The 23,125-nt window shown below is 40.5% G+C and overlaps 1 protein-coding gene across 1 annotated transcript; it reads left to right on the forward strand.

The window, feature by feature from the left end:
* The first annotated feature begins 3,280 nt into the window (after positions 1–3,280).
* LOC137266272 (uncharacterized) lies at positions 3,281–17,655 on the forward strand. The gene is made up of 5 exons (XM_067801764.1): positions 3,281–3,356; positions 11,222–12,433; positions 13,194–13,220; positions 15,289–15,366; positions 17,418–17,655. The coding sequence occupies exons 1-5, from the start codon at positions 3,281–3,283 to the stop codon at positions 17,639–17,641; spliced, it is 1,617 nt and encodes a 538-aa protein (XP_067657865.1). The 3' UTR covers positions 17,642–17,655.
* The last annotated feature ends 5,470 nt before the right edge of the window (positions 17,656–23,125 follow it).

A 23,125-nucleotide genomic window follows, 5' to 3' on the forward strand; every position in this document is an offset into this window, starting at 1 on the left:
AAGGGAAGGAGCGAAACGGCATGAAACATTTTTGTTCTGTATACAGTTATGACAAAGCCCTGCATGGGGTAAGATAGCAACGTTACTGGAAACTACATACACTTTCCAGTTGGTGCTCAAAGAAGCGATTTAGATTCTGGACAGGTAACAATTACATGGTAAGGTATTTGTCTTGCAAGCCCATAAGAAACATGGAATATCTCAATGTTAATGAAACACGTCTGAATAAAGTTACTGATATGAAACAGATGGGGCAGTCTCATAGGTCTCCTGTACATTCAGATGGGCAAATAGGTTGAACGTCGATCGGTTATTCATGATTACTGAACGATATCAACTATGTACCTTTAGCTAAATTAGCTTTCAGTTGCCAGTTCGAGCAGAAATTATTATTCACGCGCAATAAGGAACAACAATGAGACACATTAGTGAGTGAGTGGTGCCCAACTGAGATGCCCTTTGTTTAACTGATGATCCTTCTTTGTTCAAAGGGTAAAACTACTTGAACTGAGCAAGTGGTTGGTTTGTTGTTTAAGATCGCACATAGAAACTTTCCTGCATTATGTATGTTTCTGTAAACACTCCAGTGATCAATAGCATGAACATATACATAAAGAACTTAATTGCATTTTCGCATGACAGCCTTTCAACACGTGCGTGTACTTCTCGTGCTGACCATGATGGAAAAAAGATTAGTTTTTCTGACCCATAGGATCCTCTGAGTCATTGTCAACGAGAACATGGTCGTAATCCATGTTTATTGTTATGATAATGATTGCTCACTTAGGAAAATAGAAAACAACACACACGCCGAATTTATACAAAGTATCCCTAGAATGTTTAATGATGAATTATAGGGTGAATGTGAACATTCAAAATGTCATTTTGCGTGTATGACAGACAATAATCTCTTTCTCATATCTCCTGTCAGCCTCCTAATCCTCAGAGGGGCAGTCCACGCCATTTCTAGTATAAAGCAGGTTCTAATTGGGACAGATTCTGTACAGGAGTATCGTTTTATTGCACACGACGACCAATAACGTTCCAAACATGCCTCAAAGGGTTAAGATCGAAACGTGCCTCAAAGGGTAGGGTACGATCAAATGTTTCAGTCTAGTCAACGAGGGCCCTATCGCGTTGGCTGAATGTGACGAGTAGCATTGCTTACCAATTCTAACCTGGATCTCTACGGGTCGGAAACATAGGGAATGTTTGCATTGTTCAATATTGATGAGTGGCTGGTACAAAATGGTAATTTCTAGTTCCATTAACATTTTGTTTCAGAAAAGCTACTCGTCCATGCCTTTGATTAAAAACAAGTTCTTACACATTGTGTGATTTCGACTATGGCACTCACACGTGCTTGTTTATCAATATAAACTAACTACAAACCCAAGAGTTCCCGGGGGATGGGGTGGTCGATACTCATCCTCTTTGTCTTAACAGTGCAAACATACAAACATATCACACTTAATAATGATGTCTGTTTGCCTCACAACCTACTCAGATACACCATACTGTCTCCTTGCTGACCAGTCCTTCGTTCCTTAGTTCCTTATTTGTTAAGCACCCGTTAGAGTAAGAACAAACACTATCATCTGAGGATTGCCAAAGTCTTACCCGCAATTTTCACTGCAGATTTGGGGTCCTTAGCCAGGTCCGTCTATTTGTGTTTCTGAATCCATGGAACTCACTCACTACATACATACATGGCTGACATGCCTTCATTTAACTGATAGTCAGAAATTCCACTTTCCTGTCTCCTGACACACCAGAGCAGGCTACACAAGACACCAATGACTCCATGAAATTAATTAAAATCCAAATTAAACATGTTTAATATTACATTTTCAGCCGCAACTGAAATGTTACACAGACTTCAATTTCACCCTTTTTGCAATCCCATTTTCACAATTACAATTCCGCAAGAGGACATGTTGTATTCTAGTCAACATTATCATGCGACAGCTTAATCTTGATCGCGTGATGACACAGCATACTTACACAGCATGTCTCTGAAATGTCTATGTAAAGAGGCCTTATTAGCTGTATACCTAAACGAAATAAAAACATTATTCAAACACTTTATCAATTCAGTCTCCAAAATGTTTGGGACCTCAACGTCTACATTGGGTAATTGCATTAGCTTATAATATAGCTACATGTGTCATTCAAAATATTCATTTATCCGATTTATCCTAATCGTCATAGGAATTTCTCATATCTGAACTTAATACTGATATATGCGGCATTATCACCCACAAGACTCACTCACTCCCACTGTGGCTGAAGTCCCAGAATCTACGACAAGGAATAATGAATAAGTTGTATATAGTTATCGTTTAAAAAGCATATACACCCTTAGAAAGGCAGGGGTACATTCAAACTGGATAGGAAGCATAAACGTTAACAAGTTAACAAACGTTTTAAAGACATATTTTGTGAATGTACCACAATATTTCACTATCAACACAGTGCACGGAATGCACGAGCACAACGCAGTAGCCCCATACACGTGTATGTAGCGTTGAGATGCCTTTGATGTTTTTCAGTAAGGTCGGTACAGTTGACCATTAAGTTTGACAATCATAGTGTATCATTAGTTTTTGTTTTTAGCTGTTATCTTTGTTAGAAAATAAAATCTTACACATGCAAAGTTCACGTCTTACACCAGTCATCTGGAGCGATTGCTGTACAGACATCTGTGTCATATGCAAGTGCAAGAGTTGATGCTGTTTCTAGATATTCATTGATTGACGCCCACTTTTGTCAATTTTAAATTTAACGTTATTTCTAAAGACTATGTATTAGGGATATATGCTAATGATATGGATTTGTGTCTGGATGTTTCAGATGATAGTTAATACAATAGTAAGACTTGGTGTGAAACTAGCAAACAAAGCAAGGCGTTATAATTACCGAACTTTATTCTAAAACAAGTTCATATGGTAACACAAATCAAAACAAACTTTTCACATAGATTAATATTTGAATCAAATGCTGAAGTATCCCCGCCTTATGTTTGACCTTTACCCAAAACTCGACATTAGGACAAACATGTCACGACATAATAAGCTCATTAGTCCGTCGGGCGAGCTTAACCGTTTACCCAACGAAACATGAACTTCATACAAAAAATGTTCGTATTATTTCAAATGTCAAGGGAACTGCCAAGTCATAGCAAGTGTTGCGCTGAATCGATACCTTCACTGAAGAAACGTAACACTCAGGAAACCACGCCATATATGCCGCATTCCAGATGAGCATTCAATCACGCAAGATGTTTGAGATTGCTGCCAATACATGTCTGATGGTTTTCGTCATGTGTGCAGTAGATGCAGACGCATATTCAAAAGGTAAGGGTATAATTTCCTTTATTTTTACAACTATTCTGACGCTAATAACATCAAATATCGAAACATAAAACCTGTAATCCTTCGAGATATTATATATATATATATATATATATATATATATATATATATATATATATATATATATATATATATATATATATATCTTTTGATTTCAGGATAACAGGGGCTGATATACTTTTCAAGCAAAGTACATAATATCAACCCTTACTATAGCAATGAACTAAGTAAAGAGTCCTTGTACTCAGGTAAGATTATTGCAGTGTTGCTCAATCACATTCGTTTAGAGTCCGTTTGCAGTGAAAAGGCACCGATAAATTTCCTTTAAAGAATAAACATCCCTTTAAAGAATAAACATAATCGAATAAAGTGAATATAAGATTGCGAATCCTGGTAATTTTACCTTGACGATTCAACGTTATTTTTTATTTTATTTAGCATAAGATAAAAGTTGTTTCACAAACGAGCATAGTGTCTTATCGATATTATTGGTCAGTATTACAAGGGGACCGGACCAGTACATGGAACACCGAATTCGCCAGGTATAAGTAGATAGTTATAAGATAATGCTCATCTGCACCACACTTTGTTTGACGGTTCCACGGTTCCAACTATAGCTACTTCGCCTATTTTTGCCTACTTTTGTCCTAAGTTAAATAAAATTCTGAGATGTAAGTATTTCATTGGGAGTATAGAATTGTGAGGATTCGCAATTTTAATTTCAAACATGATCCACTTGGCCAGACAGCCCAAACTATATATGTCATGTTTTGCCCAATATACTACTCCAAGGGACAAGGAAACGACTGGTACAGCAAAAGGATTTCCTCTTGAACCCCAGATGTTTCCAGATGTTCATGTTCGGCTTCAGGTTATCCATTCTTGACCCTGCATTCCAAGATAGGCGTACCAGTTGTTCAACAGCACCTCCCGCTTGTAACTTGACCGGTCCGTCATGCGATACTTTTGTCGCATCTGTACCAGTTACTGAAGGACCTTTTGGCAAGGAACTCGATGTCATCCATTTGAAGGACATGACAAAACGGTGTACTGTAGAGGACACTGGTGGTAAACCTACTGTTCACTGAGCAAAATGCTTAAATGATTTGAAGACAGGAAAAAACAAGGGACTACACGAGTCCCCCTTCAAATAATCCCCTAAAAAATGGAATTGAAGTTTGCACCTACACTTTCGAGTACATGTCAAATTGTTTCGACAACCAACTCCTAAAATTAATTGACAATGTCAACAAAACAATAAAATTAAGAGACTTCAGAATCCATATGCATTAAAAAAGAAACAGGTTCGCAAGGAGGGGAGCGCACATGGAACCCATTAGAATAATGCTTAGTCTTAGAATATGTAATTTTGACAGCAACAAATAGACCTATTTAACTTAAAAGGGAGCCCCAAGGAGACCAGAGATGTCCCGCACTTGAGGAAATCTTGCTTCCTTTACGTTTTCAGCATTGTAGAGGGAGCTTGGCAATAGTGAACTACGTCGTTCAGGGACTGTGAAGCAGACTGGAACACATGAGTATGTCTGCTACATGGCGAAATGTTTTACTCGGATATTTCACAATGAGAAAGTCCAGCATTTCAAGCAGTCTTCTCGCTAAACTTCAAAATACATTTACTTTCATTCTTGACAAATTGCACTGAAACTCTGAAGATAGGTATGTAGGTAAATATTTCTCCTCTACGTTTGTTTACACATGCCCCCACGGATCAAGGAATTAAGTTTTTTCTTAGGTTTGTTTGGTGAGATAGTGATGTACAATGTTGAAAAGTCAAACGTTTTCACAAATGTTTCTGAGGTTCTCAACAAATGTAAGCAAGTCCTTGGAGTGTTTCAGAATCCACATGGTATTGATTCCGCTTGTCTTTTAAAATCTGTGAATATCGAGAAAGCACTTCCTTGATACTATTGATCCCTGGCACGGGGATTAGCTGGTACTTTTGCTGGAACCAGTAATAATCTCCTATTGTACACCCACTCTTCTTGTTACCTCCATGGACTCAAAGGCACAACTACGTATATGTGGACAATACAGTTGTCAATTGCATAAACATTGGCCATTGCTGCATGGCAACCTTGAAACACATGATGCTCATTTAAAGTAGATGGGGATTGAATATCTAGTCTAGATCAACTTTTTTTTGTTTGTTGAAGTATGCAAACTCCTTTACTTTAATAATAGTGTTTACACGTGTAAACAGTTCAATCATAAATCGAACATTTGTTATGAGATCAGTTCAAACCATTATTAAATTCCACGATCAATGATGGTGTTGCCATCAGAACGTGCATATTTTGTAATTATCAAATAACAGATATTATATCGAACAGTATGTAAAGAATCCCGACGAAGTTTTACACGAACTGCCCTGCTGCCGTAGTCGCAAACAACAAAGTCCACGTTTGTCATTTGTTCAGTATAGTCATACAGTATGACTGTCCTCGACACATTTCCGGTCCGTGAAGGTCCTGGGGTAGAATAGGCCTTCAGCAACCCATGCTTGCCATAAAAGGCGACTATGCCTGTATTAAGAGGCGATTAACGGGATCGGGTGGTCAGGCTCACTGACTTGGTTGACACATGTCATTGGTTCCCAATTGTGCAGATCGATGTTCATGCTCTTGATCACTGGATTGTCTGGTCGAGACTCCATTATTTACAGCCCTCCGCCATTTAGATGGAAAATTGCTGAGTGCGGCGTAAAACTCAACTCACTCACTCACTCAACATTTCCACGGGTGAGCATGACCATTGTTACGTCGTATATTCCATTATACAACCAGTGTACAGTAGGGAATGAACAACACACATACTTGACAAGTAATTGTATAGGAGTTCGTAAATCTACAATTATAGTCCATAGTTCAACGACTGAATCATGAAAGATTTACACTGTTGCCAAGCTCTCTACAAATAAAATTGTTGTTACAATATACTAATGATCGATGCGTCCACCAAATGTTAATCATTTTAGGTTATAAAAAACCGGTTTAACAGGGTGAAAAGAAATTGGTATCTGGGCCAAATAGCCAACCTTTATTTTTGCATGAACGAGACGTAACGATACTCCGAGGGCACGTCATAAACCCTTATGTGTTGGTGCGGTTTCATAGTGTGACAAAAATAACATTTCCGTGAAGGATTTCCTATGTCTTGCATCTTGTATTGGAACTGTAGGTTCAGATCGTGTCAGCTGGAACGTGTTTTATGGCCCAACCTTCTTAGTCAAAAGCATCATCGTTAGTTCTCTGTTCTTACTCCTTATTCCATATCTTCGCAATGCATATTGCAACCCAGCTAAGACTCACAGGGACTTATGGTACAAACGAAAATGCCTTATAAAATTGTTAAAAATGAGAATATGACCTTCATTGACCTCAGCCCCTCCGGCAGGGTTTCTTTACATTCCAACCTCTTGTAATCGGACAACCACGAGCAGGATATGGCGGAAATTTGCTCACTTTGAGTCGAGATACCTTGATATTCTTTACCTGAAAATTCTACCCATTGTTGTGTTTCTGATGTTGAGCAGTTTTGTACACTAATTGCGTTCCGGTTGTTTCATTATGTAGATATTTTTATACTAATGATGCCCTAAAGACATATACACGTGGATACAAAGCATCGCAGTACCTCTGATTTTTATTAATGCCAAACGTTAAATTGTTCGTATGATGTTTCACACTTCCGGCGCAGAATGTATTGATTTTAGATATGCAGGCGCTATGTCAAAAGGCAAGCATTAAGCAAATGTCAGGTTGCAGTATACGGTTCCTACTGTTCCATAAATTGGGACATCAATTTAATTTCCAAGTAACATGTTCTATCGTCCTCGTGGTTTGGTAGACTGTCAGTTTTAACCATTCAATAATTGAGTTTGTATGACGTATTTTTAGTTAATAACTGACATTACTAGTGGTTGTATCCTTAAAGGGGGTTAAGGTCCTGTAAACTTATTGTCATCCTAAGAAGGTACGTAAGTCAACAAACAATTCAAGGAATTGCAAACATACTATTATTTGTAACTGCAGTATAATGGCTAGATTTTCAAACTTGCTAACATCAGAAGGGAAGGTGGGCATCCAGTGTTAGAAATAGATTGAAACTGTCATTAGACAGTGAGGTCGGTGATAAAAAATGCCACTAGCCCTTCAAACTGGCCTGAATAATTCACAATAATTTCTCGAGAATGAAACAGCGCATATGGGAATGATTAGAGCATTTACTTCACCAAATAATGTTTCAGACTGTGAACTCGCAGGCTCGGTCACATGGGACATGCTCTAAGAGTACCCTTACAGTTTCAAATTATCATGTTAAATTCTTAAGGCAGAGTCTTGATCCATCCATCTGCTCATCATCTTTGACGTCCTGAGATTCCTGAGGGGAGAACCCTCCTCAGCTGCCTGGATTTTGCTTTCGACCAGTTGTGAATCACTGGGATCATTCTCTGGCACTTCAGAATCTGACAGATGGCGTTACTGCCTACGATTTAGACAGTTATCTGTAACAACGTGCATTTGACTATTTGGTATCTGTAACAACATGCATTTGACTATTTGTTAATGTTTTTGAGGACTATGTTGTCGCAAGTCAGGATTCAGGCAACATGACCAACTCCTAACATGTCACTAGTCATATGGGCCAGCGTCAGTAACTCTTGACAGGCCCGAGCAAAGGTCAACTAGCATTTTGTGCAGGCAGTTATTTCGAACACAACATCCAAAAGGTCCATGCGGGTAGTATGGTGATCTACCTTCACTTGTTGGCAATATATAGCTTTCTTTTATATTGTGTTCTCCTCTACTTACTGGTTGTTTGTTTCTGTCTGTGAAAATATAGTTAATTTACAGGAACGGGACAATTGCAACCCGGACAGTTGCCACCGGGCAATTGTTTTAAACATATTTTCTTTCAAAAGAAAGAAAACTTAGTGGGCTTATATAAATGCCTCTCTTGAACATGTGCATAACGAACAATCCACTGGTACCACACGATTGCTCTTTGAATAAAATATGGTATTTAATTGTTGAAACCCTTGAAGGTCCGGTGTAGAACAGGCCTTCAACAACCCTTGCTTGCCATAAAGGGTGACTATGTTTGTCGTAAGAGGTGATTAACGGAATCGGGTTGTCTGCCTCGCTGACTTGGTCATGCTGTTGATCGCTTGATTGTCTGGTACAGAATCCATTATTATAGACCATATAGCTGGATTATTGCTGAGTGCTGCGTAAAACTAACTCACTCTCTCACTTTCATTGTTGAACTAATTTCTTAAGTCATGTTAAATCTCTCTGAAAGCTGAATAAGATAGTGAAAAGAGGACATAATTTTTTTGTTAGTTTTAGAATCTACATTAGAACGGCGTAAAACTAAAATCACTCTCTTTCATTGTTTAACTTTATGAATAATTTCTTAAGTCATGATAAATCTCTCTGGAAGCTGGATAAAATGGTGTAATAAAAGTACCGAATGTACGTCATATCCATGTTGATAAAAGTACAATGAAAATCGTAAGTCTTTATACAGCGGACATAATGAATATTGTCTTCTCTCCGGTGACCACATGGGCAGGCCCGGATAGAAGAGATGTGTCTGCGAACGTATGAGAATTTAACTCGCTACACCCGAATCGGAAGCGCACATGGATTACCTGACATTGTCTATTGGCAATATTGACGTCAAAAAGACGAAGCACCTTTACGACTAGGTATTAATCGTTTAAAATTAGAGAGATTATTAACAGAGTTTGTGGATCGTTCCATTGTCAGATTACATCTGGTATTAAGGACATGCAATAGATATTGCGACTTTGTCCCGAATGCCTTAGCGTGCAGTTGCCATTTTGTGGTTTTGTTTTGCAAGTAAGTTGGAGTTTCATTATTTACAATTTTGTGCATCCGTTTTATTTTTTTTAAATAGATCTTCGTCTAAAGGGTAAGAGTTAGTTTCAGAATATAATTTCTTATGACTGGTTCAGCTTACAGTGCCATATTATTCTTCAAAAGAATTGCCATTGTGCCAGGTGTGAGAACAACAGTCAAAGAGAGGAAGAATATATTGTTTGTAAATATTGTCCAGGCCCTTACGCGATAAGCTAGTTTTCAACAGTCTAAAGCAGTTTATCATCGGGGATACGTTCTAGATTATATCGCTAATGTGCTCATGCCAATTACAGTGTTGCTTTCCAGTGTTAAACCAAGATGTTTATGATGAGAAACTATGTTAATGATCATATTCTTCATGTAAAGGTCAGGAAATCTAGTGGATGGTTGCTTTCGTGAGAAGTGTATGTTTTCAGTTTTGTTAGAACTGAAAATGACATTCCAGTATCTAGCCCAAGTGTTTTTCTTTTCTAAATCACGACTTAGGTAAGTAGCATCATCAGGATTATCAAGAATAACATACAGGGATGTGTCATCAGCAACTGAACGCATATTACTGTCAATGTTAACAACTAAGTCATTAATGCATATCAGGAGAAATAATGGGCCTAAAACGGAACCTTGTGGTACTCCTGCATTAACACCGAGGAAATGAGATCGTAATTCATATATAATGACTTGTTTTCTGTCTTACAAAAAGCTCTTGAACTGTTTCAGTAAAGAGGCTGAAATCCATTTTGATAAAACATTGCCATTGAATGTTACGTATAATGGATTCATACATATTGAGGATACGTTGGAATTATGGGAATGAGAGTTCGTGTCTGCAATTTAAATGGATATAAGACAAGTGATGTAAGTAAAATTTGATCTTAAGGTTACGTAATGCAAAGGTTCAAGGTAAACTAAAGTATTTCGTCCGTGACGTCCAATGCATGTTTATCCAGTGATAGATACTAACTGCATATTGCTGTAAATTACATGTGAATGCTCTCTTTTATGGCATTCTCTACAAAATAGCGGCAGTGAGTAAACGACGGGGGTGCTATGGCCCAAAATATGTAGAAGCATTACATTTGCAATCAAGTCGAGGACGTAGGAAATTGAGAATATGTAACTTCACTGTGAATGGAGGCAGGCAAGAAGAAATCGCAGCACACGACTGGGTAAAACACTTATCTCATGTGTTTTTTATTGAGTCTAATAAGGAACCATTGTTTTGTTCGTTTGTTAAAAGTGGGACTCGTTTGTTAAAAGTGTTCCATATTGAATCATATTTCAAGGGTTTAACTTGATTTAACTGTTGCACATTAATGAAAGCTGAAACTTCACCCTACTTATGCTCCTGTATGTTCGTATTTTCATTGTTAGTAGTGAGGTTCAACACACGACTTGCGTGTTGTGCCAAACCATCAGGTCAATGTAAACTCTCGTCATAGAAATACATTTAGAAATGCTGTCAACAATTCCAATTTGATTTTGACATTCGTTATAATTAATTCAAATATCGGTATAAGTGTTTGTACAAAAGAGTTTGTATTTTGTGTTCTTTTTCTTGTTTTAAAATGAAAATAAAAACACTTAAACAAATAATTGATGATACATTAATACTTGTTGATGACTGATCTCCCATGGGATTAACACGTTAGAAATTGCAATACTTAGTTTGGTGCAATACAGAATATACGGGGTATCCTTATCCAAAGTCGAGTATCACAGCTTTCTTCGAGGAGAGATTGATATATACTTGAACCATATTCTCTTCTTTTTCTTGTTTTGGAAAAAAGGTTGACGAAAGTGTAACCCATAGATGAGCGGGCACGTGTCTACGGTAACGAAGAAAGGTTGCCTAATCCAGACGGTTTTACAATCCGGACAAATGAGTCGGTTCTATGCCAGTCCGCAACTGACAGATTCCACTGTATATGTATTTTGTTGCAGTGTGCCCATCTGCTCTGACCCAAACATATTCATCAATGGTCACAGGTACAGCCAGAACCTCCTCAGACATGGTTGTCATTGCCTCCACGAGTCAAAGCCAAGTCAGTATGTGGGTTAATACACCGTTCTCTGAAGATGAGGTCATTTTGGATGCCAACACCTTGGTGATTCTGCCATTGCCTACTGGGCTCCGAATGTCCCCGGATGAGGCTGAGTCTAACGCCATCATTAACATCGTATCCCCGCACCCGGCTGTCATTTTCCTCAAGAACGACCATGCAATGTATCAGATGAGAGAAACCTCACAATTAGCAAAAGAGTATATAACTGTCTCATATTCTCCACCAGACGCGTCTGAAACATGGAATTCCACGATCGGTATTGCTGCTTTGTTCAGCGATGCAATTATTCGCTTGACTTTTAGAGCTGGAATTGACGTTGAGGACATATTTTCCCACTTTACAAATGAAACAAGGTGTGGCGTGACCGGACAGAGGATTTCATGTAAAAGCACAGGGGCTACTCGGTATGTTATGCAAATCCACTCTAGATCAGACTTATCCGGAACCAAGATTACGTCCTCAAAAGATATCTCAGTAGTAGCGGGAGCTGTTTCTCAGACCGCCATCTTGGACCACATGGTACCTTTAGACAGTCTCGCATTAAGTTACACAGTATTCGGATTTCCGGGAGGAAACGGAAGTTGTGTGTGCCGTATTGTCGCAACTTCCGGATTAACAGACGTCACCATCGACGGTGTAAACACAGAGAGAATATTATCAGAAAGAGACTATAAAGATGTAAACATTTCTGGAGAAGGTTTTCATACTATCAACGCGTCAAATCCAATCCTAGTTGCCATGGTGATTGAAAATAGCTACTCAAGTTCTCCAGCGCTTGTAGTAGCCTATTCTGCGGCGAATATATCTCACTATACCTTCACGTTGATAAGAGATGAAACGAATGAAAACCTTAAGCACTACATTGTAGTCCCCGACGTCCCCCAGGGAGGGCTATTGCTGAACGGCGAAGCTCTCCCCAACGAGACGTTGTGCATGGCGGTAGGTGGCACAGTAGAGACCGGATGTTTCGTGCCTGTCCACGGATTTGATGAGCTACACAGTGTATCTAGCATTGATGGAGAGTATTTTACAGCATATCTTATCGGTAGCGGCGACAGTAGTACGTTCGGCTCTGCATTGATCGGAACAAGCTCGCTCAAGGTAATAAGCAATACTGACATTATACGTTGCTCACTGGTCACGAGGGGGCATGGGTTGATGTACCCTCGATGCTTGTTTATGTTCCCCTTCGGACTCAGGGAACATAACATCGAGGGTACATCAACCAATGGGCCCCGAGGAACCGGTGAACAAAGTATTTATCTTACCGAAAACCTTATTGATAATTTGAAATTGTTTGAAGCACGGGTATAAGCCTTTTTGTAGCCATCGACAGATTTAGACTTATTTCCCTTCAATCGACTTACATTCGCATAACATCGGTAATTTCAGTACATCACACGTGATCCAATGTTATTCGAGATAAAGAATTACTACCACGAAGTACCGAATGATTTGCCATTGGCGGCGGCTACACTGAAATGTTACTCGCTTGTAAGAAGACACAACTTTATGGATACCAGCTTCTGCTTTGTTGTAATAGCGATGAATGTCCATGCCCATTTTTTGTGTGCAAGTGGGCGAGTGAATGAATTAAATTTTACGCCTCTCTTAGCAATGTTCCCACAACATTACGGCGGGGGACACCAAAAATGGACTTCACACATTGTACCCATGTGGGGAATCGAACCCGCGTATTCGGTTGGCTACCCAACCGCCCCTAAAAGCTAAGAAACGAGGGCTATAAATGCATCACCTGTTGTAATAAGCAACAAGATTCACCTCAAGTAACGGATGACAGGTAGCGCAAAGGTACGAGGGGATGTCAATAAGTTTTGAGCCTTGCATAGAAAATGCAAAATATTGGTATGAACCACATTTATTTTTCAACATAGTCCCCTTGTGAGTCAAGACACTTGTTCCATCTTTTCTGCCAGGCACTAATGCCGTCTCTGTAGAAGGCGCCATTTTGGTCCTCAAACCAAGCCTCAGTAGCAGCAATAAGCTCATTATCATCCTGAAATCTACGACAACGCAAGTGTTTCTTGAGATTTGGGAACAGATGTAATCACTTGGTGCCAGGTCTGGAGAGTAGGGGGGATGTGGCAAGACTTCGTACCCGCATTCCTGGACAGCAGCGGCTGCCACGCGAGAGATGTGTACTGGAGCATTGTCTTGATGTAGAAGAATACCACGTCTGATCTTGCCCCGGCGCTTCTCCTTGACTGACTTGCCTCAACAAGTTAGCGTAATATTCCCCATTCATTGCTCTTCCTTTTGGTAAGTAATCTATGTGGATGACGCCTTTGCTATCCCAGAAGACTGTCGCCATTACCTTCTGCACTGATCTGGAGGCTTTGAACTTTTTGGTCCTGGGAGAAGTGACATGTTTCCATTCCATGGATTCTTGTTTGCTCTCAGGATCATATTAGTGGATCCAGGTTTCATCACAGGTTACTAGCCTAAAGGGAGAATCTTCTGGATTCTTGTTGTATCTGGTTAGCATGGAGTTGCTTATGGTGACCCTTGTTTGCTTCATTTCATTTGTAAGCATTCTTGGCACCCATCTTGCGCACACCTTAGACATGACGAGATGTTCATGAAGAATTGTCTCAATGGATCCGTGTGAAATGCCTGTGGTCTCCTCTAACTCGTGAAGTGTGACTCGACGATTTTCCAGCACAAGTCTATGCACTCTGTCAATGTTTTCCTGACTGGTGCTTGTTGTTGGGCGACCTGGACGGGTGTCATTTTCAGGACTCTCTCTACCATGCTTAAATTTCTTGACCCATCGTTTGATGGTAGCGGATGAAGGGGAAGACTTCCCATAAACTGCTGAAAGCCTTTCTTCAATGTTCTTCGTCGAGTTTCCTTCAAGAACTAAAAACGTAAATACTGCTCTATACTCTATTTTATTCATTTTCACTGCCGTGCGGGGGGTCTCTTTCTGTCAATGTGAGCTGTTCAATAACTTCTGAGAGTAGGATACCAAAACTTATCAATCACATCAGCTACACCCCAAGGTTTAATGTCGTACCATAGGCTGTGACACCTGGGTATGAAAAATGCCCAAGGCTCAAAACTTATTTACATCCCCTCGTATTTTGATGAAGCCATTTGTGAATTAAAGGAGACAGCAATAGCACACGTCCAATGGAAGTGGACCAAATAGTCAGTATGGTTTTACGCCTGCTTTAGCAAAAATTCCAGCAACATCACGGCGGGGGACACCAGAAATGGGCATTCACACATTGTGCCCAGGCACAATCGGGGTCTCCTGACGAGCGAATGATTAAACACAAGACTAACCCCGAACCGGCAGAACAGAGTATTATAGTTATAACATTAACAGTCTAAAGAATTATCTTTGGTAGGTTTCAAATGAACGCGTCTTGTCCAAGATACTAAAATGATTTTGCCATCGTAGGCGAAAGCGCTGAAGTAAAATGTTATTTAAATTACTGACACTACCCACTGACAGTCACAATAACACAACCGTTAGATAACATTCCCCCTTCTATCTGTCTATTTAAGATGACTGCTGGAATTGGTCTTCTACAGTTCTTATTACAAGAAGTGACGATATCGGGTGGGCAGACTTGGTTGTCACATGGCAATCTATCCTGACTGCGATATTGATGTTCATGCTGTTAGTCACTGCATAGTCTGGCTCAGACTTGATTATTTACAGACAGTAGCCGTATGGCTGGAATATTGCTGAGTGCGTCGGTAAACAACAAATCGACCAACAAACTGTGTCTCGCTCTCTCTCACATACACGCACATCCTTATCCTCATCCCCCACACGCACACACACGCACGCACACTGTAAATGTTACTAATATATCAGTGAAAACATGCAGCAATCACACCCTGTTTTGAACAAATGACAACAGTAACAGCATACCTGCTGATAGTCGGTGTCTTTTCTCCAGGAACACCTGTCCCGGCCTCTGTCACTGAATAAGTCGTATTGTACCAAGTCTGGTGGGCAGGGAAACTACATCTCCAACGGCACCAATGGTAATGTTTGCTGAAACCTATGTGTCTGTTCTTTATGCTAGTCATGTTATGTCTGATGACAAGATATAGCCTTGTCAGGGACAGGGGAGTGGGGTCCTGGGGAGAACTGGGTGCAACTATGAGAGGAATGGGAATGTACAGATCTGAGTGATGGGGAGACAAAGTAAGGTAGGTGTGCGGGTAAGCGGTTGGATGGATAGATGAGAAAGTGTTTTGGTGAACGGGTGGATGGATAGGTGGGAAGGTGTGTGGTTTAGTGGTTGGATGGATAGGTGAGAAAGTGTGTTGGTGAACGGGTGGATGGATAGGTTGGAAGCTGTATGGGTAAGTGGTTGGATGGATAGATTAGAAAGTGTGTTGGTGAACGGGTGGATGGATAGATGGGAGGGTGTGTAGGCAAGCCTTTGAATGAATAGGTAGAAAGTGTGTTGGTGAAAGGGTGGATGGACAGGTGGGAAGGTGTGTGGGTGAGCGGTTGGATGTATGGATGAGAAGGTGTGTGGTTGAGCGGTTGGGTGGATGGATTGGAAGATGTGTGGTTGAGCGTTTGGATGGATGGGTGGGAAGGTGTGTGGGTGATTGTTTGGATGTATGAGCGGGAAGGTGTATGGGTAAGCTGTTGGATGGATGGGACGGGAGGTGTGTGGGTGAGTGGTTGAATGGATGTGTGGGAAGGTGAGTGGGTTAGCGTGAGCGGAAAGGTGTGTGTGTGAGCAGTTGTGTGGATGGGTGTTAGGATGTGTGGTTGAGCGGTTGGATGGATGGGTGGGATGGTGTGTGTGTGAGCAGTTGGAAGGATGGATGGGAAGGTGTGTGGATGAGCGGTTTGATGTATGGGTAGGAAATTAACGGGGTTACGAGTTATTTGAGCAGGTGTGTGGGTTCGGGGTTTTATGAGTGCAATGACTGATTCCTAATAGATTGTTTGGGCAGATGTGTAGGTGAGTGGTTAAATGGGTGATATGTGGCAGGTGTTTTATGTCAACGGTTTAAAAGGTAGCTTGGACACGTGCATGGACGAGGTACATGGAACAGGCAAGTGTGTGGATGAGCGGATAGATGTAGTCTGGGCAGGCATATGGATGAATGTTAAGACCAGTGGGTGGGCATGTATACGGTGACTGGTGTGGTATGTTGATTAGGAAGATGTGTATATGTGTGGTTAGGTGGGTAGTTTTGACATAGGACGAGTGGGTGCATGGTTTGACGGGTGGTTTGGGCAGGTGTGAACGGTTAGGTGGGCGCGTGGCTCAGGCGTTTGGTTGAACGGTGTTTAAATGGGTGGTCTATTCAGGTGTGTTGGTGAGTGTTAGATAGGTTTGTTGAATGAGTGAGTCAGTGAGTAGATGGTCGGTTTTGATTTGATGTGTGAACTGACGTTAAATAGAGTTGCGTGAAGCACGGCTGTATTGTAAAACCGTAATAGTATTGCACGACCGTCATATCCTTTTAACTATTTCCTGAGGCGCAGCCGAAATAACGAATTTACAAGGGTCTTACAGTCCCGAAAACCCTTACAAAACACCGTGTGACGAATTTATTACCATTAAGACCTTTTAATTTAGCTTTAACAACATTCAACCATCACAGCAGAACGAGACGCAAAACGTTTCGAAAATATATTTCTTGAACGGTCATAAAGGGAGTTAATTCGGGATAGCTTAGGTTATGATAAAATTATCAAATGTGAGGTTTTGTTAAACGACTAGTGCAATACAGACACATTCTGTTTTGTTTGGGTTTTTGTTTTGTTTTTTTATGCATTCTATTGACACAAACAAATTATGACAACAATTTTCGTGCTCTGTTTATGCTCCAAATTGTATACGTCGGCAGCCATATTCCATCTAGGGCCAAGGTCATTCGTACGACCTGTGTAGTATGTCACGTGATAGATCTGACTGTGTGTACGGTTCGGTCACCCTGGCAAATCCGTCGACATGCTTTCGTAAGCTTTGACTATCAACCAATCAGAATTCGACAAATTTATCTTAAGGGTAATAAACGACAGGTTATATTCATGTAACTACTTGCCTTGTATTACATTACAGTGCAAATGGCAACGATGGAAGTTAAGACGAATAAAAGACTGATATCCTATAACATCAAGCACATGAGAATGCCAAGTGCTGAAGCTTGTCAACTTAGCTGCTTTCTTTATAAAGGATGTCAGGGGGTCAACTACAACACCGTCTCCATGGACTGCGACATCGTCTTCGATGGGTTTACATGTACAGACTACACTTCAGGCTGGAAGTATTTCAACATATGGTGAAAATGGTAAAAGCGCAAGACATATTTAAACCTAGTTCTTTAGGTATTTATAAGTAAGACATATTAGGACGTGAATTTCATGGTTGTCCACAATATAATGACGAGCACACCGTCATCCATTCGCTTAATACGACGTTTCCTTAGTTAAGCTTCCACTTTTGTCATCTCATTACAGTTCTTTACTTATGTGTACAGTATGTGCTAACTGACTCGTAGCAGAGTAAACACGTCCTGAAACGTTGTGCTCAAATTAAGCTGACATCCATAACATTCTCTTGAACCTATTTTAACCAAGATTCATCAAAAGCAGTTCAACAAACACTTACATGATAATGTGTCATGGAATTGTTCAGCTGCAATTTGGAATAAAGCGTCCTGTTTATTACAATGTGGTATAACCAAGATGAGGATGAGACAATATGCTGACATTGTGGTTGTTTGGTTAACGGACTGTTTAGGACGCTCAGTAATAACAACTGATATAGTTTCAGTCAGTAACAGCGTTTACTTATACAACTTGTGTATTAATATGCATATTTATGAAGACATTGTCTCAAATTTATGTGCTCAATTCACAATTTATACCTCTTTTGTAATGCCCGGTATCAGTTGAATGTTTACACGTTAGTCAGGAGCATGATACTCGCACGTGTGACTGTGAACATCTCAATTATTGTTTAGCTTATGCAATGCAGGGGCATGTCAATACTCAACTCATGGTTTTGTTGAAGTGACACGTATTTGACAGTATTTATGGCAATGTTTCTTGACAGTCACTATTATCACTTTGGAGAGAGAAAGGCAACGTCGCAGCATGTAGCAGAGCGGTCGTCCACATGTAACGCACCAAAACAGTGCACTATGGAACTGATACAGATCTGCCATATTAACGGTTCCTGGACTGAGGCCTGTTGGTGCATACTGAACTGGTAGAGAGAGGACAACATTCGACCCCCAACGTCCACCGTTGTTTAGCTTTGGCACACGTACCTTGGTGTGCACTCATATTGGTTTTAGAATACAAGATTTCGTCATAATATGCGGTCCACAGATGTAATCTGGCTATATATTGACACCTCTGATTGTCGTTCAGTGATCTGCGTTAGTTCTGGAGAAAGTTTTTCTGACTTTCATTTGGGGTGGAATGATAGTGTCATGCGCGGTAGCACGTGGGAGAAAGGGACGTGATCAATTGCAGTTTGAATGGCACCATCATAACTAGCAGATTCAACACTCCGTAAATGCTTGGACGCAACATGACTGTGCATTAGGTCCCTATCCACCTGTCACCACGGAGGTGTTAAAGCAGCTTTACTGCAATGGCAGACTGTCTCCAGACGTTATCTCCACAGTCTGGGATGAAATGCACGTCTACAATATGACTAGAATCAGCCCTTGACGTGAGGTTAAGTTTTGATTAAGATTTAGAACATGCCCCGGACTGATTTTAGTCATTTGATGTCTTCAACGCACCTTCACTACCTCGCCTGTATCAACACAAATTGTAGTCATAGCCATTATTGACACTGTCCGTTGAATTCTACATCACCATTCGTTTACGTCATCTCCCCCTGGTCCTACCATGTACGGATTTTGTCAAGACAGAAAATTAATCAGACAAAATATCATGAATTTATTTTTTTTTAAATTAACATTTGCACCGCTTTATATGACTTTGAAAACAATTACTATACTCGGTTCGTGTATATTTGTATATTGATATTGCATGATGGAAACATACGTATTAAATTCTGTTTGCCCAAGACAGTTTGTGGTAGTGCTCGTTTGCATGATAGACACAATATTTCAATTTATGTTGAACAGAGTTGCGTGTGATTTAGAAGTTCGTTTAAGGCCTGATGACGCTGTATCTTTATTGAAGAGCTTTCACGAACGGATTACATTTACTAGAGGACACCCAGGCCATGTGTCCTTTTGTCTCCCAGAATGACGTATGCCACATCGAGTGAGCCAAGTGCTTGTGTTCAAGGCTATGGATATCGACTGCTTCTGGTGAACAAAAACAACCGCTCCCAATGTCGCCAGTGTGTGATTGGCGGAATCATGGATGGACAAAATGTATGAAGACGATCATTGGTCAATACATTCGGTTTTCCCACACCTTTAATAACTGAACCATCCGGCGGCACTGTAAGATCAATTATACGTCACCAGATGATTGAATTTCTCTGCTTCCTGTTTTCATGCGCACTGAAGACAACACGCTGTTTATTCTTAATCTGTTCTACAGGAGTCGTACTTTTAGAGGTCGGTCACGATTTGAACGTGTCGGCAGCACCACACCAGTTGTCGATTGTGACATTTCCGCGTTCATATAAACTGATGGACAACAAGTAGTTTCCATCAATGTTTGATGCTGGCTAGAATGAAAAAAAACAAGATTTGCGTGAGTGAGTGAGTGAATGTGTGAATGAGTGAAGTAGACCAGTCGCATGCTTCGTTAACAATAATCAACGTTGTTCAAGCGTGGGGTCACACACTTTAGACATGTTGATAACTGAAACGTTTTAAGCAACAGACTACCCCATGTATACGTTAGAAGGGGTACTAAGCGCATCAGTGAGCATCACCAGCCAACCATACAGTTTTAATACCGGCCAACATCATACAGTTTGAAAAATTTAATACCGGCCAACACCATATAGTTTTAATAACGGCCAACATCATACAGTTTTAATACCGACAAACATCATAACGTTTTATTAACGGCCAACTTCATACAATCTTATTAGCTGTGTACATGAGAGCGAAGGCAAACAACAAACATACGTATTTTGCCTTGAATCTGAAACATTTTAGGACTTATTAACAAATCAGATTAAACAACAGTAATCATCAAATTGTTTGATGGACATTTTAGAAATTGGTTAGTCAATAACGAACCTTTCGACTTTTTAATAACAACCTCTTGTTGATTGACTTGGAAGAAAATTCTTGGACGTCATCAAGACCCACCGCGACAAACCATCACCCAGGAATGTGCCACTTGTTATCAATTACCCGCTGTTGTTGATGCGAATCTTCTACCTGTTCAAATACACAAATGCCGTTACTGTATGTGCATTAATGACAATATGTGACACAGTATGGTAATGCAATTACGACATACCTGTAAAAATAAAAGGCAGTATTTTACGCTAATCTTAGAGCCAGTCACTGTAAACAAAAGTGACAATACCAGGTCCGGATTCACACACAAACACTTGTATGGTCTACGGTTTCATAACACTGTTCTTTTTTCATGACTCCACCATTATCGACATGCAGTAGCTAGGGACATGCAGTAGCTAGGGACATGCAGTAGCTCGGGACATGCAGTAGCTAGGGACATGCAGTAGCTAGGGACATGCAGTAGCTAGGGAGCCAATACCTCGTCAATATCCTTTCACAACGAACATGTTATCATAGGTCGCAGTTTCACAAACGTGCTGCACAAAATATATATCGTCACTGAAGCGCTTCCAGAGTTTCCGAGCAGATGGCCGTGTATAAGATGTGTTTGATGTGCATGTAGGCACTTCCTGTTTGTTGGTGTTTGACGCCGATTGATTGGTTGTTGTTTAACGCCTCACTCAGAAATAGCCCCAGTTAAATGACTGCTGTCTGTAAACAATCGAGTCTGGACCAGACAATCGGCATCATGAACATCGATCAACGGATCTGGGATACGATGACACGAGTCAACAAGTCAGTGAACCGGTTCGTGAGGGGTAGGGATGACACACACAGGTGATCATATTCATGATTAGAATATGCCCCAGCACCTTTACATGGATCAGGTAGCCAAGTCGCGGACGGTCTAGAGCACTGCTCACACCATCAATAATAATTTGTTTATCCAAACCCAGACACGGTTACTGAATGGCCGTCGTCACACAGCAAAGAAAGACCTACAGTTTATCAGTTCGAAAAGACAGAATGCAATGATTTTATGAACGAGTAAGCGACAGTGCTTTGGTGTCTGAGATATTCCAGGAATATTATGGCAAAGGAATCCACGTGATGGTTTTAGAGCTTACTTCCAACCAGGTGGACCCGGTGTTTCACCATCACCAGCTGCCGTCTTCACCAATCGGCTATCCCACAGCTTTTTACAAAGTTAGAAGCCAATGTTTTATAGAGTTCTGTCATACAAAAGGCTCATTCGGTGAAACGTTATTTGGAAATGATAGCAGCTGACCTAAAACAAATGAAAACGGTTTCATGAAGACACGGAAAATACTAATTGTTGAAATTGTACTAAAACCTAAATTGTCTGTTTAATGGTGAACTACCCGTCACAAGTGAAACATGTGGGACATGTCTATAACCAATATGTTCAACCCAATTACTGTGAAATTGTTTTTCTGGGAGAGCTGTGTACCACCATTTCAAGAGGAAATTGGTACTTCATGCGTAGTTCCTTCAACACTTTTGTGATAATACAATAGATACAAACTCAACATTTGAACCAAGTTGAATACGCAATGAACGAATCCTGTCACTGCTAAGGGAAGCAAAAGCTAGACCACTGGGCAAAGTGTCATCCTAGATGGTGAGTTGGTCAGCAACATGACTCAACAATCTCAACTTCACTGATGACAACAGAAGGTGGATGCACCTATATGAAAAATAACCTTACATTAAATGCAGTCGGATCAATAAACGTGTTACTGAAAGGCAAATGTCGTCAAAGGCAAACGTCGTAATATTGAGTATCAATTGGGTGTTTGAACCCGTTTTTCAGAAATATACACCGGAAGTCAGAAAAACCTGAATCGAGGTCGTATAGTGAGTGTTACCCAATAAAGTATTGTTTGAGATTGAGGTTTGAAATGTTTCTGTTTGTGAAAAGGGAAGAGTTCGCATCAACACAACACTGAAATCGAGATGCACGCGCATCAAGCATGCATTCAGGCATAAATTGCCGGCTTGAATGGCAATCGATTACTTGTTTTCTGAACACAGCAGCTACGGCAAGGTTGGCGAGAGATCATTGGATGTTCAGACACTGGTCAACGTGATCACTGTTAATGACTTCAGTTGCAGCGTACGAACGATAGAACGTCTTAGAAAGCGATACAAAGCCACCGACAGCACTGATAAACGTCTACGTGGTGGTCGACCCCGTGTAGCAACACGTCGTCAGGACCGGAAGATCGTCCATGCCAACTCGATCACCTTGAAAAGTCGCACTTTACAAATTAGAATATTAAGATACCTAGTGACCTAAGAGGGACTATCAAAACGTTTTGAGCCTTAAATACTTGATAAGTACATGGTTAAAAATATCTGCATGATACTGAAACATGATTAATATCATTCCCGTAAACCTTCTAGGCCGTAGGCCAGGCTCCGTGACTGTCTTCATCGTATCCAAATGTTAATCCGGTTCATACCAACCGTTGTTTCTGGTACACATATAGTCATATGGCTGGAGATGCGCTGAGTGTTACGTTCGTTAAATAGCCAACAAAACATCTAG

Source organism: Haliotis asinina, chromosome 15, assembly GCF_037392515.1.
Source record: "Haliotis asinina isolate JCU_RB_2024 chromosome 15, JCU_Hal_asi_v2, whole genome shotgun sequence".
NCBI lineage: Eukaryota > Metazoa > Mollusca > Gastropoda > Lepetellida > Haliotidae > Haliotis > Haliotis asinina.

Coding starts and splice junctions, on each gene's coding strand:
- LOC137266272 (XM_067801764.1), top strand. CDS start 3,281: ATGTTTGAGATTGCTGCCAATACATGTCTGATGGTTTTCGTCATGTGT. Junction 12,434..13,193: donor CTCTGCATTGATCGGAACAA/GCTCGCTCAAGG, acceptor AGCCTTGCATAG/AAAATGCAAAATATTGGTAT. Junction 15,367..17,417: donor CATCTCCAACGGCACCAATG/GTAATGTTTGCT, acceptor ATTACATTACAG/TGCAAATGGCAACGATGGAA.